The sequence below is a fragment of the Glycine soja genome, chromosome 13 (assembly GCF_004193775.1).
Source record: "Glycine soja cultivar W05 chromosome 13, ASM419377v2, whole genome shotgun sequence".
Classification (NCBI taxonomy): domain Eukaryota; kingdom Viridiplantae; phylum Streptophyta; class Magnoliopsida; order Fabales; family Fabaceae; genus Glycine; species Glycine soja.
In genome coordinates, this window is record NC_041014.1 from 31,008,242 (window position 1) to 31,023,863 (window position 15,622).

Consider the following 15,622-nt stretch of genomic DNA (forward strand, 5'->3'; position numbering starts at 1 on the left):
ATAAGACTAGTCCAAAATGTTTTGCCACTAACAACTAATCAAAGACATGCGCAATTCTTTTATATCTTGTTATTGAAATTTGAAATAAAAAATGGTAGTTAGGCTTTTTTTTATAAAGAAAAATTATCAAGTCATTGTTTAATTTAAAAACTATGACAAAATAAAATGGGAATTCAATGAAATGGTCCAATTTGATTGAGTCAAGCTCAGCAACAAGTGTGGCCTTGTATTCAACAATTGCGCAGTAGCTTCAAGTTTGAACACTTCACTATGACTGAGAGTGAGACAGAGCACAATTCAAATACAACAACGATTCACATTACAAGTACAACCACGAGCGTAAATTGCACAACAAGAAGCCAGAGCAACTTGATATTCGATTCGTCGCATTACTGATCAATTAATTACGCGCTTTCTTCAATTCATTGTTAGAGCAACAAACAAAAGAGGAGCAAAAATCTATGCTTGTATAAGAAATCAAGAATACGAATTACAGTAATACTAGTAGTATATGATTGGAACCTAACAATTAATTTGCCTAGGTGGTAACGTTCAACTTTATATTACATAATAATTGATAATTGATTGATATAAAAATAAAAATAAAATGTTATACTAACGCTAAAAGGAGTAGTGGCGAGCGAGCCCAACGAATAGGTGACCTAATTAATTGGGCGGTTCGGTGGGCGAATCGCGATTTTGGCCGGCAAGGGACGACCGGTCCCGGAGCCGCCGCAACTGCTGCAGGCCATCCGACCCGACCCGGAGCATGTGGAGCATCCGACATCGCCGTCGGACCAACGCGAACAGAGGCACGTGACTCGACCGGTTCCGTTGCACGTGGGGCAGCGAGTGAATGGGCCTGCCATGGGCTTCTGGTCCATAACCGATTTCACAAGAACCGCTCCGGCGAGAACGCTTAGACCGGTGGCGAGTTGGCTCAGCAGCATCGGACCCATGATTTTAATCTGCTCAAGGGAGAGGAGAGAAGGAGAGTAAATAAAGTGGTTGTGGAATTGTACACGTTCACGACACTGGTTTTTGGTGGCTGGAAGAAGCTTTTGGGTTTCGACTTTGGAGGCTAGTGCCAAACGCTAATTGGGACATATTTTTCATTTTAGGACGGTGTCTTCCATTTCACAATAATTAATTCTGTGTCATTTTTAATTTACAACGTTTAAATTGCTTTCTTGCACATCACTTGCTAATAAAAAAATATGACTATTTAATATTTATATAATACAGTAAATTTTAAAAATTCATTGCAATACTGCTTGCTAAAACCCAGAAAATAATTATATTTTATTAATCAATCTTTATAACAATTCTCTTAATCATTTAAAGAAGACATATTTTGTTTTTCATTTCCAACACTTCATTACTTTTATGTTTAATCATTATTGTTTTGTACTACTAGCTAGTAAGTATTTTAGAAGTTCAAAAAAATTATCATACTCTTGATATATTGCCCTAAAACCTTGCAATAAGATTTAACGATGATATTAAATATGCATTCAAAAGAAAGTATTAAATAAAAATAATGTTTATTTAAAACTTAAAATAAATATTAGTAGTATGTAATTTAAGTATTTAGTATCGAAGCGTTATTGTTTTTGTTAATAAAAAAAAAAACTTGTTAGATTTTATGATTTAAATTAGAACTTTGTTAACTTGCATATGTTAAAACTCATTTATTGTTTTCTATTAAGTGATCTTAATTGTTTGAAAATATTATACTTTGTTTTTAATATTAAATATTTTTATTTCCTACCTTATGACATCATGATAAAAAAAAAAAAACATTATCAATAATAGTTCGGTTGCTATTTCATTTCGTTGGCGCATGCTTATGAAATTGTGACAAGGTATTTTAATGAAAGAAGTTACTTTGAGATTCATTGAGAAGATTTTTCTGCCACTTGGCAATATTCAGACAATTCAACAAGGAAGAAAGAGGAGAAGAGCAAAACAATGGATAAAATTTGGGACCATTTTCTTCGTCTCATACAAAATAATTAATTAATTTACGTTCAAATTTGTTAGAATTGTTTATCCAAAATCCTGAAGCTAGCACAAATCGACATATTCACCACCTGGGGCAAACGACCCCCTTTACTGGTATTTTTTTTCTAAATTATTAAATGAAAATAAATTTTAAATAAATTCTCAGAAATAAATATATCAAAGAGTATCCGTGACTTCTAAGTTCAAAGATATGAATTATTTTATGAGTTTTTTTTTATTTTCACTGAATTCGTAAAAAAAAATTATTACTTCTTTTTTTTTAAAAAAAAAACTAACTTTAAAGTCATAAATAATTTTATTTATTAACATTTTTCTTTTTACTTTTATTTTATATTTTTATATATTTTCGTATATTTTTTTTATTTAATATTTTTTAAAAACAATTATTTTTTATATTTTATTTAATATATTTTTATATTTTTTTTATCTAATGTTAAGATTTTTTTTCCTAATTTTAATATAATCCATCGAGCTCGAATTTAAAGTCGTACATATAGTCACATACATATAGTCACAGCTTCATTTTATCAGTGTTTTATTTATAGAAAATATATTAAATAAAAATATAAAAAATATAGAAACTATTGAATAAAACTAAAAATAAAAATTTTAATTTAAATAAAAAATATACGACTTTTTATATTGTTTTTAGTTTTATTTAATATTTACTATATTTTTGTATATTGTTTTATTTATATTTTTTATATATTTGTGTATTTTTGTTATTTAATATTTTTTATATATTTTATTTAATATATTTTTTGTAAATGAAACACTAATAAAATGAAGCTATAATAATATGTACTTTAAAGTTGAATTCGTTGGAATATATTATAATTAGAAAAAAAAATCCTTAACATTAGAAAAAAAATATAGAAAATATTAAATAAAATAATATAAATAAATATAGAAAATATTAAATAAAGTAATATATAAAAAATATTAAATAAAACTAAAAATAAAAATATTAATTTAAATAAAATCATTTACGACCTTAAAGTCATAAATAATTTCAAAATTTACGACTTGAAAGTCAAATCTAAAAAAAAAAAGTTGTTTTTTACTATTTCAGTGTAAAATAAAAAATAAAAACAAAAGTCTTAAAATAATTTAAGACTTTAAACTCAGAAACCGTAAGATATTTTATTATTTATCCTTTCCTGGATGTTTTTTTAAAATTTGCCCCATTTGATAATTTAGAGAGAAAAAATACCCCATTGTGCGTTTTATATTGTGACTGATGGATATCATTCTAGCCATCCGCGTGCCATGTTTCTAGGACCATATTGGCAACCTCGCAGGTTAATAAAGAAGGTAACAAATTTATGTCATGGTTTTTTTATTTTCTTATTTCAGTATTCATGTGTAGAAAAAGATAGACGATCAAATCCATTATGATTGAGTAAGTAGTTAGTGGTAAGAAGTTTAGTAATTTGTATAAGATTCTAAATACAAGTTTCATTGTACACATAAAAAAATAAAACAATCACCTTAAGAAAAACTTATGATCTATCATGTGTAAGTTGTTATTGGGTGATTTATGATTTAGTTAGTATTCTTTTTTAATAGTTCTTGTAGTCCTATGCGGCGAAAAGCATGCTTAATGGTAAATAAAAAAGTTATTTATGATTTATGTTTTGTTTAAATTTCTTCTCACAATGGTTTTCCAATTCTTGCGTCCCAAGGCTAGGTGAATATTAAAAAAAAAAAAAAAGGGTGGGGAGAGAGCTTCCATTGAAAAGTGCATTGATATTAAAATACAATGAGTCAACTCTAAAAGAAAGGCTTTTAGTGGCTCAATTTCCTACTCTCTCTCTCTCTTTTTATTTTATAAATGCACATATGAAGTCAAGTTCAGCAATTGAAATCATCTGTTAATTCATATTTTTCCATGAAATGCTATTACTAATCCTATAATATAGGTTTTTTTTAGTAATTTGATAAATAACACGGGAAGTTATTTATGAAATGGCATGAATTTGAGATGTTCCAAGTTTATTCCAGTGTTATTCAATTTGAAATATTTCAATTTTAGTGAAAATTGATTTATATTTCAACTCATTCACGTATGGTAAGGCATATTCTCAGTGGTCAAATTATTTATTCGCCACTTTTTGTACAAAATGTTTCGTACGAAATAGTATTTGTTTTAATTTTAATGAAAGTTGAGATTCTCTTTTTTAAAGAATTCTGGGTGTCAAATTAAGTTTTTCCATGAAGTAGAATAAACGTTTTATTTTTTCCTGAATAAGTAGAATAAAGGTAAATATATCTTTCTTGATTTCAACTTAAAGATCACAGAAAGTGTAGCAACAAATTACATTCAACAAATCAATCCGAATAGTTCGCACAAAAGAAAAATCTAGATAGTTCGTGCACAAAAATTTGCAACTTAGATAATTTTTCGGTCTCTTAAATGCCGTTTGGAACATCAAACACGGTATAATAATAAAAAATTTGAATGTGAAACCCAACAAGGTTGAGATGGCCGAGTTGGTCTAAGGCGCCAGATTAAGGTTCTGGTCCGAAAGGGCGTGGGTTCAAATCCCACTCTCAACAATGTTTTTTATATTTTATGCAGTAGATTTTTCATGACCAAAATCGGAAAGTAACAGGTACCCGCTTATGGCAACTAAGGATAGCTAACGTAGTGTTCTTAACCAGATTTTTCGTTTGGTACATCATAAGGATTTAAGGGTTCAGTTGTGTTTTTATTCTAGTATCGTTGCTGTGTTGGCTTAGCACTGTAGATACCTTTATTGTATTCTTTGCTGGCTGGTTTTCTATGCATCCTTGGTTAGTGAGGTGAGGATTGTCAGTCATCTTTTATCTTTGTATTTGGGTTTTGGTACCCCTGTTGTACCCTTTTTATCAATATATTTATCTTTGTCGAACAAAAAAAAAACCAGTTTCAGTGCTTTACCCTCTATCATCACTACTAACCATTGATTAGAAATGGAATAAAGCATGCTTGAGCTAACTGCGAAACGAACAAAATGTGTTTTTGGATGGGCATCCAGAACCCACAAACTTGGATAAAAAATATCAAAATAAGAAGCAATATGAAATAGCTTTTACCTTAACGTGGGAACGATACGTGCATCTGAGCAGAAGTAACACGAAACCAAACAGGCTAAAAAGCTACTATTATCAAGTTTACCTCCCAATTCCCCGACTCAACAATTCACGAAGAATTAACAGAAGGAAAAGTACCTTAGCAGCGCCAGGTTTGCTGGATAGGACTCGCTTGTCATATAAAGCAATAATCACGTTAAATAGAAATCATACATCATTTTTTTGTTCCTTGAGCTAATAAAACAAATTTCACTTCGAAAGAAAAGAACATACTACTCAAAAAACTTGTCTGATATTGATGTTGATTCTAGATGTTTGAATGTATTTTAAGAAACAAATATCATCTTCATGCGTCAGCCGTGTCTCAAGATGGCCTATTTCAGCATTTTCTTTATCTGTGAAGATCCGAGGAACCCCTGCAACATAGACCAAAATCAAACCAATTTCCAGTAATTAGACAGAATCTTGACACTGCACAAGTCAGCATAAGACATTACTCAATTCAAACATGTCAATTCCCAATGATAATCTTTATCCAAGTGACACCAATTACTCTAATTTTAATGCTTCAAATGATCACATGATGAAATCACTCTCTGGTTTAATATTCCGGACCAAGTTCTCATAGGTGAGGCTTACCATGAAAGCATTCCCTTGCATCTCCAGCCATAAGTACAGCATCACCGCTTCGAAGGAACATTGCCAAGGGAGTATCCTCTCTGGATTTTCCTCCCAAAAGAAATATAGCTTTGCAGCCCAGACTGAGGAAACGGGGACAACAAACTAATTAGGATCTAAATATGAATCTTTCTTTTTACCTGTTGGCATCTAGAAACTAAAAAAAAAACATTTAAAAGAAATTAACGTAATACCTTAGACTAACAATAGGCTTGCTCCAATCTGCTTCCATGTCATCAAGGTGGCCACCCAATGTGTCCCCTGGAATAATATAAAAGATAAAATGAGAGGTTGACTGGTAAACAATGAAGCAGACTGTTCTAAAAATTTCTCAAGAACTGGAAAACATTCACTACTACAAGAAAATGACATTTCTTGCTTACCACTGGTATGAAGAATTTTATGTTGCCACTTGCCATTGCATCAGAATTAAACTAAAAGGGAGTAAAACAGGACATACGGAACTATGACACAAGCAAATTCATAATAAATATTTTCTTTGAGCATACCTAGGCCGAAGTAATTCACTATTGCAGCATCAGGTCTGAACTCAACACCACCAGGCAAAGCAGGTTTTGCCAATTGTTTGGAAAGCTCACATAATGCTTCAGGGATTTTGTTATGTGGGAGAGATACATCATAATTCCGCTGCACAAAAACATAATAATTGAGTGGTTTCTGTGAATGCCCAATAGGTAAGCATTTTTTTTAGAAGCTAGAATTAAATTATAACCCCCAATGGTGCACATGTAAGTGATGCAGCCATAATAACCTTAGCACAAAAAGGTTTAGTTTGACATCTTTGTAACAGAGCAAAGAGAATTTCTACTAGCTAGAAAAGTTTAAGATATATGTTAAGCAACCTTATAATAAGAATCTTCAATCACAGAAATTTATTGATTAAGATGAATGTAGTCCTCCAAGGACATTGAGGCACAGTCTGGAGCACTTGGCTAGTTCTTAAAGCAATTGTCTTATATCTCATTCACACAACAACAAAATACAATCAGATGGATGCTAAGCAATAGATTATGTGCGATAAGGATCAATAACTAGCTACAAGGTCCCCATAGCATAAATGCACTAATGTACTTCAGTAGAGTAGACACAAAGTTATTCCAATTTCCTAACACTAAAATTTAATTGTTTTGGAGAAAAAACAGAACCGGAAAATATTTGAATTGGTGAATCATATCTTACCTTGGACCAATCAAATTGTAGGCCAAGGGTGCTCCATCGCAACTTTCTAAGTAACACAGAAGCAGAAACTGTTCTGCACTTTCTCAACGACATGTCCTTTTCAGTAGTAAACTTCCATTCCTTATCATCTCTATGATCAATATCAGCATAAGTTTCAGAAGAAGTAATTGGAGAGTTGTCTTCAACCAAAAGTTTCCCTTCCTTAGCTGCAACGAACACGTCCTGAATAGGACCATACAAGGCATTGTGATTTGTTCTGTTAGGTGGCTGCGGAAAATCAGTCAAACTCTCCCTTATCAAACTACATTGTTTCTCTATGCTTAATGCCCCAGGAATAAAATAAAAGCCTGCAAATTAAGTATCACCAAGTGTGCTTGAGTTCATTAGTTACAAATGCACTTATGATTAGTTTCTAATCACTAATTAATTATCCCAGTCAAGTACAATTCAAGCCATTTGTTTCAAGTTACTAAGATAAACGGCAAATAAAAGAAAAAAGAAAATACCTGGGCGATTTTGTAAAGCAAAAACCGGAGAGGTGAACTTGTCGTGAAGAACGATAACACCCGAAGGAAGCACAGCGTTTTGGTGATAGCATTCTAGAATAGATCTAAAGTCAAGGACCTCCGCTAAGTCCACGGGTTTAGGTTGTTTTTTCCTGTTAAGAAAGGGAATTTCAATTACAATTTGCAGAGATTACAACTGAAACAATCTACGTTCAAAGGAAATGAAATAGTAAAATACTTTTTGTTCTTGGAAGAAGCATTGTAGTCGTAGTAGAGCTTGTACTTCTTCTCTGATCTTCTGAACGCCGTTCGCTCCGAATCATCTCGGTTATTCTCGGTTCCGTACATCGGAAAAGGATCGAACTCAGAGAGGTTAGGGTTTTCAAAATTTTAACTAAATAAATAAAATTGAAAATGTAAGAAGTCAATAAGATCCTCGCATGACTGCTTAAAGACAGGGGCATTAATGAGAATTCACATTGGTCCTTATCGAAAAAAATCTGTGTTTTCGAGGGTGATGGAGATGTCTTATATACTACTATTAGGAATTTATCGTATGTTGAAGAAAATAGACGGAAAAAATGGCGTGCAGGAGCATGCTTCGTTCCTCGATTCTGGTGGAACCCTTCCAATTGCAACCTCTTCATTTTAGTAACAGACCCGTTAGGGCTTGTCCGTTTCGCCGTGGCAAGGGAGTGACCCTCCGTTGCTCCAGCAATGAGACGCCGTCGTTTCAGGACGATCAAGGTCCACCTCAAGAAGCCGTGTTGAAGGCCATTTCCGGTAATTCCATCTTCTCAACTATTTAATTCATTTAATCTATCATGCTTAATTTTAATTAATAGTTAGAAACTGAAATTGAAAATTGGTTAACTGGTTACATTGTAGAGGTATCTAAGGCAGAAGGGAGGGTTGGCCAAACTACGAACATGGTTATTGGAGGCACCGTGTCGGATGATTCTACTAATGAATGGCTCACTTTGGACCAGAAGGTACTATTTCATTCATTCCTTCATTATTTAACTGTTTGCTTGCTTGGTTTTAACAGTTTATTTTGTTTGCATTTCGTGTTCATGTTTGCGCCTTGTGTTTGTGACACTTTAAATTTTTGTTGTGTCTTGTTATTGCAATACTTTTTGTGTTATTAATGTGTGCTGCGCAGGTGAACTCATACCCAACTGTTCGGGGATTCACTGCAATAGGAACTGGAGGGGAGGACTTCGTTCAAGCCATGGTTGTTGCTGTGGAATCCGTAATCCAGCAGCCCATTCCTCAGGTTTGTATTCATACCTCAACACACTTTCGTAGAAACTTGGAAATTGGACTTATTTGTTGGAAAATTGATGCACTAATATATAGTATGATCTATGTATGATCCAAATGACTTGCGTATTTGTTTTCTTTATTACCTTCCCTTGTGAACTTAACTTGTTTTCCTACACAATACAAATATGGTCTGTTCCAATTGCAATGGTAATTGAAACTGTGGCATGTGCATGTCTAATAAATTTTTTAAGTTGTTTGTTATTATTACTTAGGCTAATTTTGTGACCAGTTTTGCTTCAGTCCAACTTTTTTCTTGTAACTTGGCTGTTTCTTGAACTTCATGTGATGATGATGGATAACATAGTTTTGTTTGTTAGGCTTGTAAATTAGCATTCCAAGTGGAGCCATACATAATATATCTATACAACTAACTTTAGAAATTCATTGTAGGCTGCATGCCTGCAACTTTTGATTCGCATAGTTTTGCTCCTCTGTTGGCTCTAAGATCACATGTGAATATCTATCTTTTTCTCTACTAAGTAGTTCTTGCTTGTAAGGTTGCTGAGCTATCCCCAATAGTTATAACAATACCAAACTACTAACTATGTTGACCTTCTAAATTACTCGTTTTTTTTTACATTTTACCATTGATGTAATAAGCTTGAAAATAAAAATACATCCATAATTGAGATTTGAGATGCATAATAAGCATTGGAAAGGACAAAGTGACTTTTCTTGACACCCTTCATACTGAAGGACTATGATTATGCACGTGCTTAAAGTTTCCAATGAGGTGTATTGCCCCTAAAAATCTTTCAAGCATGCACTCAAATTTTCCAATATAAGTATTACCCCTAAAATATTTCAAGTATGTGCTCAAGTGAAAGGACTTTCAAGCTTGTGCTTAAAGTTTCCAATATGAGGTATATTGCCTCTAAAATCTTTCGAGCATGTGCTTTAAGTTTCCTATGTGTACCCCAAAAATCTTGTGGAAATTGGTCAAAGGGAAGGAAAACATAGACACAGAGACTTTTACATGCATGGACACAAACTTTCAAGCATATACTCAACACACACGCACTCACGCTTTCAAGCATGTTTTCAAAGTTTCCAATATGAGGAGTATTGCCCCTAAACTCTCTTGAGGAAGTTGCTGAAAGGGAAGAAGGAAAACGCACACAATTTGAAACATGTGCTCAAAGTTTCCAATGAGTTGTATTGCCCCTAAAATATTTTCTGGATGTTGCTCAAAGGGAAGGAAAACACACGTGATTTAAATCTAGATGGGGCACAAACTGAGTAATCATCATCTATGTAGTAGTCCTGAAAAGTATCTTGCTCTGTTGCTCATCTCTCTTACATTTGTGCAAGCACACAGTTACACACAGAGTCTTCTTGATCTAAAGCATTAATCAAGATATGCATAGGTCTGAAAAGTATCTTGCTCCTCTCTCTTACATGTGTGTAAGCACACACTCACACACACAAACTCAGTTTTTGTTGATCTAAATTGTAAACCTAGAAGTTAGCATCAGCCAGGTGTTAGATGGCTTTGCTTTGGTTGGTAGTTGATCTAAATCATAAACCTAGAAGTTAGCAAACTTTACTAGCCTTGAATTGTTAATCAGTTTCCTTTTACTCAAGATGTTTGAGAATTTGAGACAGGATGACCAATGGGAAGATGTTTTTTTACCTGCTTTGTGCAAAATACCCTCTACAGTAATGTAGTGCCAATATGACCTTACAAGCATTTAATTAAAATTGATAATTGTGCCATGGTCAGCGACAATGAATTTGATTGATCCTTCGTCTCACACCAAGTCACTTACACTTGAAGGAAAAGTGTAGTCCATCATAACTAAGTACTCACAAAATGGACTGACTGAGTTCATTAGAATTTAGAACTTAACATTTCTTCAATAAGCTCTTATCAAATGAAAGCTTCATGAGTTTAATCGTGAAGCCTATTGAAATAAAGCTAATAAGAGTAAGAGCTTATTTTCATACGCATATGTATGAACCTTATTAAAATAAGTTAAAAAGAGCTAATAGGAAGGTCATAAGTCACTTTCACACAAGTACTATATAACTTCATCCAAACACTCCCAAAACCAAAATATGTGGTAACCTTGCATGCTGTGATTGCCTTCAAGGGATTGGTACAGGAAGAGTGTGGAATATATCATCATTAACTCTCATTAATTATTAATATATCAATATTTTACATCTACACTTTCAATATATCAATGTATCAATAATTTGAACGTTAACATCTATGTTACAGGGACGTGTGAAGCAGAAGTTATCAGCAAGGGGCAAATATGTATCCGTAAACATTGGCCCTGTCCAAGTTGTTTCCAGTGAACAGGTCTTTTTGTCTTGTATACTGATATCTTTTCCTCTCGTTGAACTAAACCTTTGTAGCTTATTTTTTTTGCTAAAGATGGATTTATTCGTAAAAAAACATGAAACTCCCATTACACAAACACTAAAATGTGTGTCCCTGCAAATGACACTTGGTGAATATACCTTTGATATACAATGTTGTTGTTGTTGTTTTCAGGTCCAAGCTGTATATAATGCCATGAGGAGGGATGACAGGATGAAATATTTTTTGTAGTCTGTTAGATTTTGAATAGAATGCAGTGTTACCAAGGGATGAATTAACACGTCTGCCTTCTAGTAGTTAGGCTGGTTTTGTTATTTGATTAATCCATGGTATCATTGCAGTAGATGTAATCATGATGCAAATTGGATCTCTTCCGTATTTTGCGAAGATGTAATTAGTATGATTTGTTGTTACCGATAGTTATATTAATATAATATTATAAACAGTATATTCTAGTGTATGGAGTTGAAGGGGGTGAGTCGTAGATGTCCTGTTTGGTGCCTTAACTGCAGATTAGTTTAGTTTAATTTCTGTACGCGTTATTGACTATTGAGTGTACGAAATAATTGGAAAATGACAGTTGATACACGCTATGAAATATCTATACTTTGATGAGATATGTAGAAATTAAATGTGCGTCCACCCCTTTCACAAGATGATAAGCAAGCAATGGAGCGTGCAGATGTGGCCCTTAATTGGATTTACACTCTGCTAGGCCGCCACATACTAGTTTCATTCCTTAATTTTAAGTCCTTATTCTAATTTCTTGAGTGAAAATTTCTGATCTTTACTAGGTAATAACTAATAAGCATAAAGGGAAACTGTCTTGAAGACTTGAACTGAGAACTATCTTAAAAGGAAAATTTGATGTTCTCTTATTTCTGCTTTAGGTAATCCATCTTTTCTGCTTTTGACACGAAATGAAAACCCATTGGCTATTGCGGATGGGAGGAAAATCTGACGGGCGTGTTCCAACTTTCAATTATAATACCATACCTTGCTCTTGTGCAACGATTGGCATCTTTAGCCAGTATTAAAATATATTATTTAACACACTTCTTTAAACACATTCTGTCTTAATTAAAATTTATTAAAAATTATAATATCGAGAAGAAGAAAATCATTAAATATAACGTGAAACCCATTAAATTTTATCATTTTCAATAAATTTTAGTTAATGGGAAATAATGTATTTTTTTATGAGGGAAGAATGAAATAAAACAGAAAGAACTACTGCCTAACATAAGTAACACCTAAAGAATCACCCAACAACAAGGAAGAAAGTTGTTGAGGACATTCATTCCAAATTGTGAGAGTGTCCATTGTTGAAGATCCCATTTTTGGTAGAGAATCCGCACACATGTTTCCTTGACGAAGCGTATGGCTGAAGCTAATCACCCAATCACGGGTCTTGTTGATCACAGCAGCATAAGGGTGGTACCTGTTGTCCCCGTGATCTATGAGGTGAAGGACTCAAGAAGAGTCTGACTCACAAATGAGCAATCGAATACCTTTCTCCCAAACTAGCAGCAATCCCTGGAGAATGGTCATGAGTTCTGCATACAGGTTTGTAGCATGTCCACAGTATCCTGAGAAACCTGTTATCCATTCAGCAGAATTATTCCTGAGAAGGCCCCAAAAGCCTGAAGGTCCTGGGTTACTGGCCAAGTGAGCTCCGGCAACATTGAGTTTGAAAGCGTTGTCCGGTGGTGCAAACCATGAAACCTCTCTTGGAGAGGAGGTTGTTGTTGCTGCTGGTGAATCTGTTGTGATGATCCCATGAAGAACAGTGATCTGGTTGGTTGTATCCTGCAGTGTCCACGTGCCTCCGTCAAAAGCGAATGCATTCAGGGTGCCATATAAACCAACAAATACACGCCACAAGTTAAAGGAATATGTTAAGAGAGTGTATTTTTTATATTTCTCTTTTAATTAAAAAGTAATGTTAGATGATAATATCATATATGAAATTAGTATTTGAGTTATATAACATTCATACAATACCCAAGTTATTACACTAATTACGTTAAATATATAATCAGAAATTAAATCATTAATTAACTATAATCTTTTATATATTTCATTTCTTTCCATTCTAAGTTTATTAGAAAGAAGAAAAAAAAAAGTTAATACTTGTTAATCTTTAGTAGACACATCATCTTTTTTTCTAAAAGAAAAAAACTAGACATATCATCTTAAAAGTGTTATTTATGATTTTTTTTTAAGATACAATTGATGAATCGTTTATAATAAATAAAAAACTCTATTTTTTACATATTTAAACCATATTTTTTTCATATTTAATTAAACTATTCCATTCATCATTTCATCCATTGTCATTAATCTCTTTGCTTTTATGTAACCTTTGTGCTGGCTTGGGCAACAGTACACAATACTCCAACACTAAGCTAGTAATTAATAACGATTTCTACCTATAATAATTTCCATTTACCACTCACCAGAACAGCACATGGTTCCATAATCCATTCATTATTCATTCAGGCAGAGAAACCACCAAGCAGAAGATTATTATAATCAATAAAACTATACCTCCAAACATGTAACATAACTACACGTCCAAACCTCAAACTGAGTACCAATTGATCACTGTAACCTTAGTAATTTTCCATCATAATCATATCGAAGGGCCCAAATTAATAAAGGAGAAAAAAAAATTGCAATTAATCTGGCCATCCCTGTGGGGAAAGGGTGCATTGGACATGCATGGCAGTTCATGCAATCCTATGAGCCGGTGATTCCTTTTGTCTTTGAATTTTCGAACAAACTAAAAAGTAAAATAAGAAAGCTTAATATGGTAATTAAATTAAAATATATATATAAAAAAAGAGAGTAAATATATATAATATAGTATCTGAAATACTGTTCCTGTGCGTGCCACACCACATGATTTTGAATCATAACGTACCAAGTGAAGAAAGAAACAAAAATGATGAAGAATCGTAGTAATTGTGAGCGAAGATGAACAAGATTCTAGCAGAAACGAGAAGCACGTGTGTCGTTAGAAGGAGGTATCTCGAAGTGCCAAAGCCTTCCAACACCCTTGACCAAGTTCTTTTTACAGAGAAACTCTTCGGCGTACACCTTCTCCACCTTCCGATCCACGTCATGCAAAAACACGTGCGTCACACCGGATCCCTTCCTGTTCCTCGCCATCACCGCGGCGGAGAACACCGCCGCCATCCTCCCCGGCGCCTCCGCGAAATACCCCTTCGGCGCGTCGATCATGATCATGTCCCACTCGGTCTCGTAAACCTCGTCGGGCAAATTCTCCAGCGCCAGCTTGCACGCTTCGTTGCCTCGCAGGTACGCCTTCGTGGGAGAACACGAAGGTTCGGAGCGGTACGAGGTGATAAGCCCCTTGGCGTCGCGTAGCTGCGTGCGGTAACGCACCGTGTGGGCCCGCAGGCCAGGCGCGTCTTTAAGGATCGAGTGGACCCACTTTGGATCTTCTTCGAGGAACACCGTGGTGCCGCCCGGGTTGAACGAGGCCCACATGAGGGAGTCGTGGCCCAGCCCGAAGACGAGGAAGTTGATGGGCCGGCCCAGTGATTTAATGACGTCCAGACTGATCTTGATCTCCGACACCGATTGTTGCGGAACCACGCGCGAGGTCGCGTAGTGCATAATCGCGCGGAGCTGGATCGGTGACGCGTCGTAACTGAATTCGGTTCGGGTCTTGCTTCGGATCCCGAGCGCCCCCGGACACACGTACGAGGTTTCCGAGGTTCGGATCGCGTTGCTGAGGAATAGCACCGCGCCGATCAACCCCACGACGGCCAGACCCACGAACCACCGTCTCTCCGGCACCAAATAACGGTTCTTCATTTTTTTTAAGCCTCCTTGTTAGTACCTTTTTATTCCTTTTCCTTTGTGCTGTTGCATGTATGTGATGAGATATGGTGTTTAATTATGAATGTGTGTGGTTGTGTTATGAAAAATGTAGCACGGAGTGAGGAGGTAGTGATTGGGAAGAGGGAGTTTTGTGTTTTAAGGAAAGGTGATTTGATTTTGTCAAATGTAATGAGGAGAATTGGCAGCACAACCAATATCATGCAAGGTACGAGGACATGCGAGATTTTATTTTTCCTTTTTTTCGAATGATACGTTTTGATGAAATTTTGGGGTTAGGACATTATTACATGAATAAACCAATTCTATAGGAGTAGGAGGGGTGTCGGGGCGACAATTGGCAAATGGCAATAAGATGGAACTCATGTTCACCGCATCTGGCTATAACACAATTTTGAAGGAAAAATGTTAACCAAGCGTAATTATAGTATAGATTTCAAAATGATTAAATGTGTAAAATTGAGTTGTTGGAAAATTTTTATGCTCTCTTATTATATCCACGTTAAATGGGATGTGTAAAATTATATTTTACATGACTTATTTTTTACGTTATATTATATTTTTTTAATTCTTTAACTAATATTTTAAAGATAAGGACAAATCCACCTCTTGT

General features: G+C 34.5%; 4 protein-coding genes and 1 non-coding gene across 5 annotated transcripts; 2 read left to right on the plus strand and 3 right to left on the minus strand.

Moving 5' to 3' along the window:
• Positions 1-446: 446 nt before the first annotated feature.
• Positions 447-1,098, minus strand: LOC114381262 (chaperone protein DnaJ-like). The gene has a single exon (XM_028340481.1). The coding sequence runs from the start codon at positions 957-959 to the stop codon at positions 663-665; it is 297 nt and encodes a 98-aa protein (XP_028196282.1). The 5' UTR covers positions 960-1,098; the 3' UTR covers positions 447-662.
• A 3,405-nt stretch (positions 1,099-4,503) lies between these two features.
• TRNAL-AAG lies at positions 4,504-4,584 on the plus strand. Its single transcript has one exon. It is a non-coding gene; the product is annotated as a tRNA-Leu (tRNA).
• A 555-nt stretch (positions 4,585-5,139) lies between these two features.
• Positions 5,140-7,873, minus strand: LOC114382450 (alpha-ketoglutarate-dependent dioxygenase alkB-like). Its single transcript, XM_028341877.1, has 7 exons — positions 7,723-7,873; positions 7,485-7,636; positions 6,979-7,325; positions 6,288-6,426; positions 5,973-6,039; positions 5,740-5,861; positions 5,140-5,516 (listed from the first exon to the last, which is right to left on the minus strand). Exons 1-7 carry the CDS (start codon positions 7,830-7,832, stop codon positions 5,377-5,379), a joined length of 1,077 nt encoding a protein of 358 aa, XP_028197678.1. The 5' UTR covers positions 7,833-7,873; the 3' UTR covers positions 5,140-5,376.
• A 159-nt stretch (positions 7,874-8,032) lies between these two features.
• On the plus strand, positions 8,033-11,603 carry LOC114382451. Its single transcript, XM_028341878.1, has 5 exons — positions 8,033-8,267; positions 8,373-8,476; positions 8,647-8,760; positions 11,035-11,118; positions 11,314-11,603. The coding sequence occupies exons 1-5, from the start codon at positions 8,066-8,068 to the stop codon at positions 11,368-11,370; spliced, it is 561 nt and encodes a 186-aa protein (XP_028197679.1). The 5' UTR covers positions 8,033-8,065; the 3' UTR covers positions 11,371-11,603.
• Positions 11,604-13,950: 2,347 nt separating this feature from the next.
• On the minus strand, positions 13,951-15,296 carry LOC114381852 (probable methyltransferase At1g27930). Its single transcript, XM_028341076.1, has one exon. The coding sequence runs from the start codon at positions 14,983-14,985 to the stop codon at positions 14,131-14,133; it is 855 nt and encodes a 284-aa protein (XP_028196877.1). The 5' UTR covers positions 14,986-15,296; the 3' UTR covers positions 13,951-14,130.
• Between the last annotated feature and the right edge of the window lie 326 nt (positions 15,297-15,622).

Coding starts and splice junctions, on each gene's coding strand:
- LOC114381262 (XM_028340481.1), bottom strand. CDS start 959: ATGGGTCCGATGCTGCTGAGCCAACTCGCCACCGGTCTAAGCGTTCTC.
- LOC114382450 (XM_028341877.1), bottom strand. CDS start 7,832: ATGTACGGAACCGAGAATAACCGAGATGATTCGGAGCGAACGGCGTTC. Junction 7,326..7,484: donor TGCTTTACAAAATCGCCCAG/GTATTTTCTTTT, acceptor CTTAATTTGCAG/GCTTTTATTTTATTCCTGGG. Junction 5,862..5,972: donor AAGCCTATTGTTAGTCTAAG/GTATTACGTTAA, acceptor CCGTTTCCTCAG/TCTGGGCTGCAAAGCTATAT.
- LOC114382451 (XM_028341878.1), top strand. CDS start 8,066: ATGGCGTGCAGGAGCATGCTTCGTTCCTCGATTCTGGTGGAACCCTTC. Junction 8,761..11,034: donor TCCAGCAGCCCATTCCTCAG/GTTTGTATTCAT, acceptor TCTATGTTACAG/GGACGTGTGAAGCAGAAGTT. Junction 11,119..11,313: donor AAGTTGTTTCCAGTGAACAG/GTCTTTTTGTCT, acceptor TGTTGTTTTCAG/GTCCAAGCTGTATATAATGC.
- LOC114381852 (XM_028341076.1), bottom strand. CDS start 14,985: ATGAAGAACCGTTATTTGGTGCCGGAGAGACGGTGGTTCGTGGGTCTG.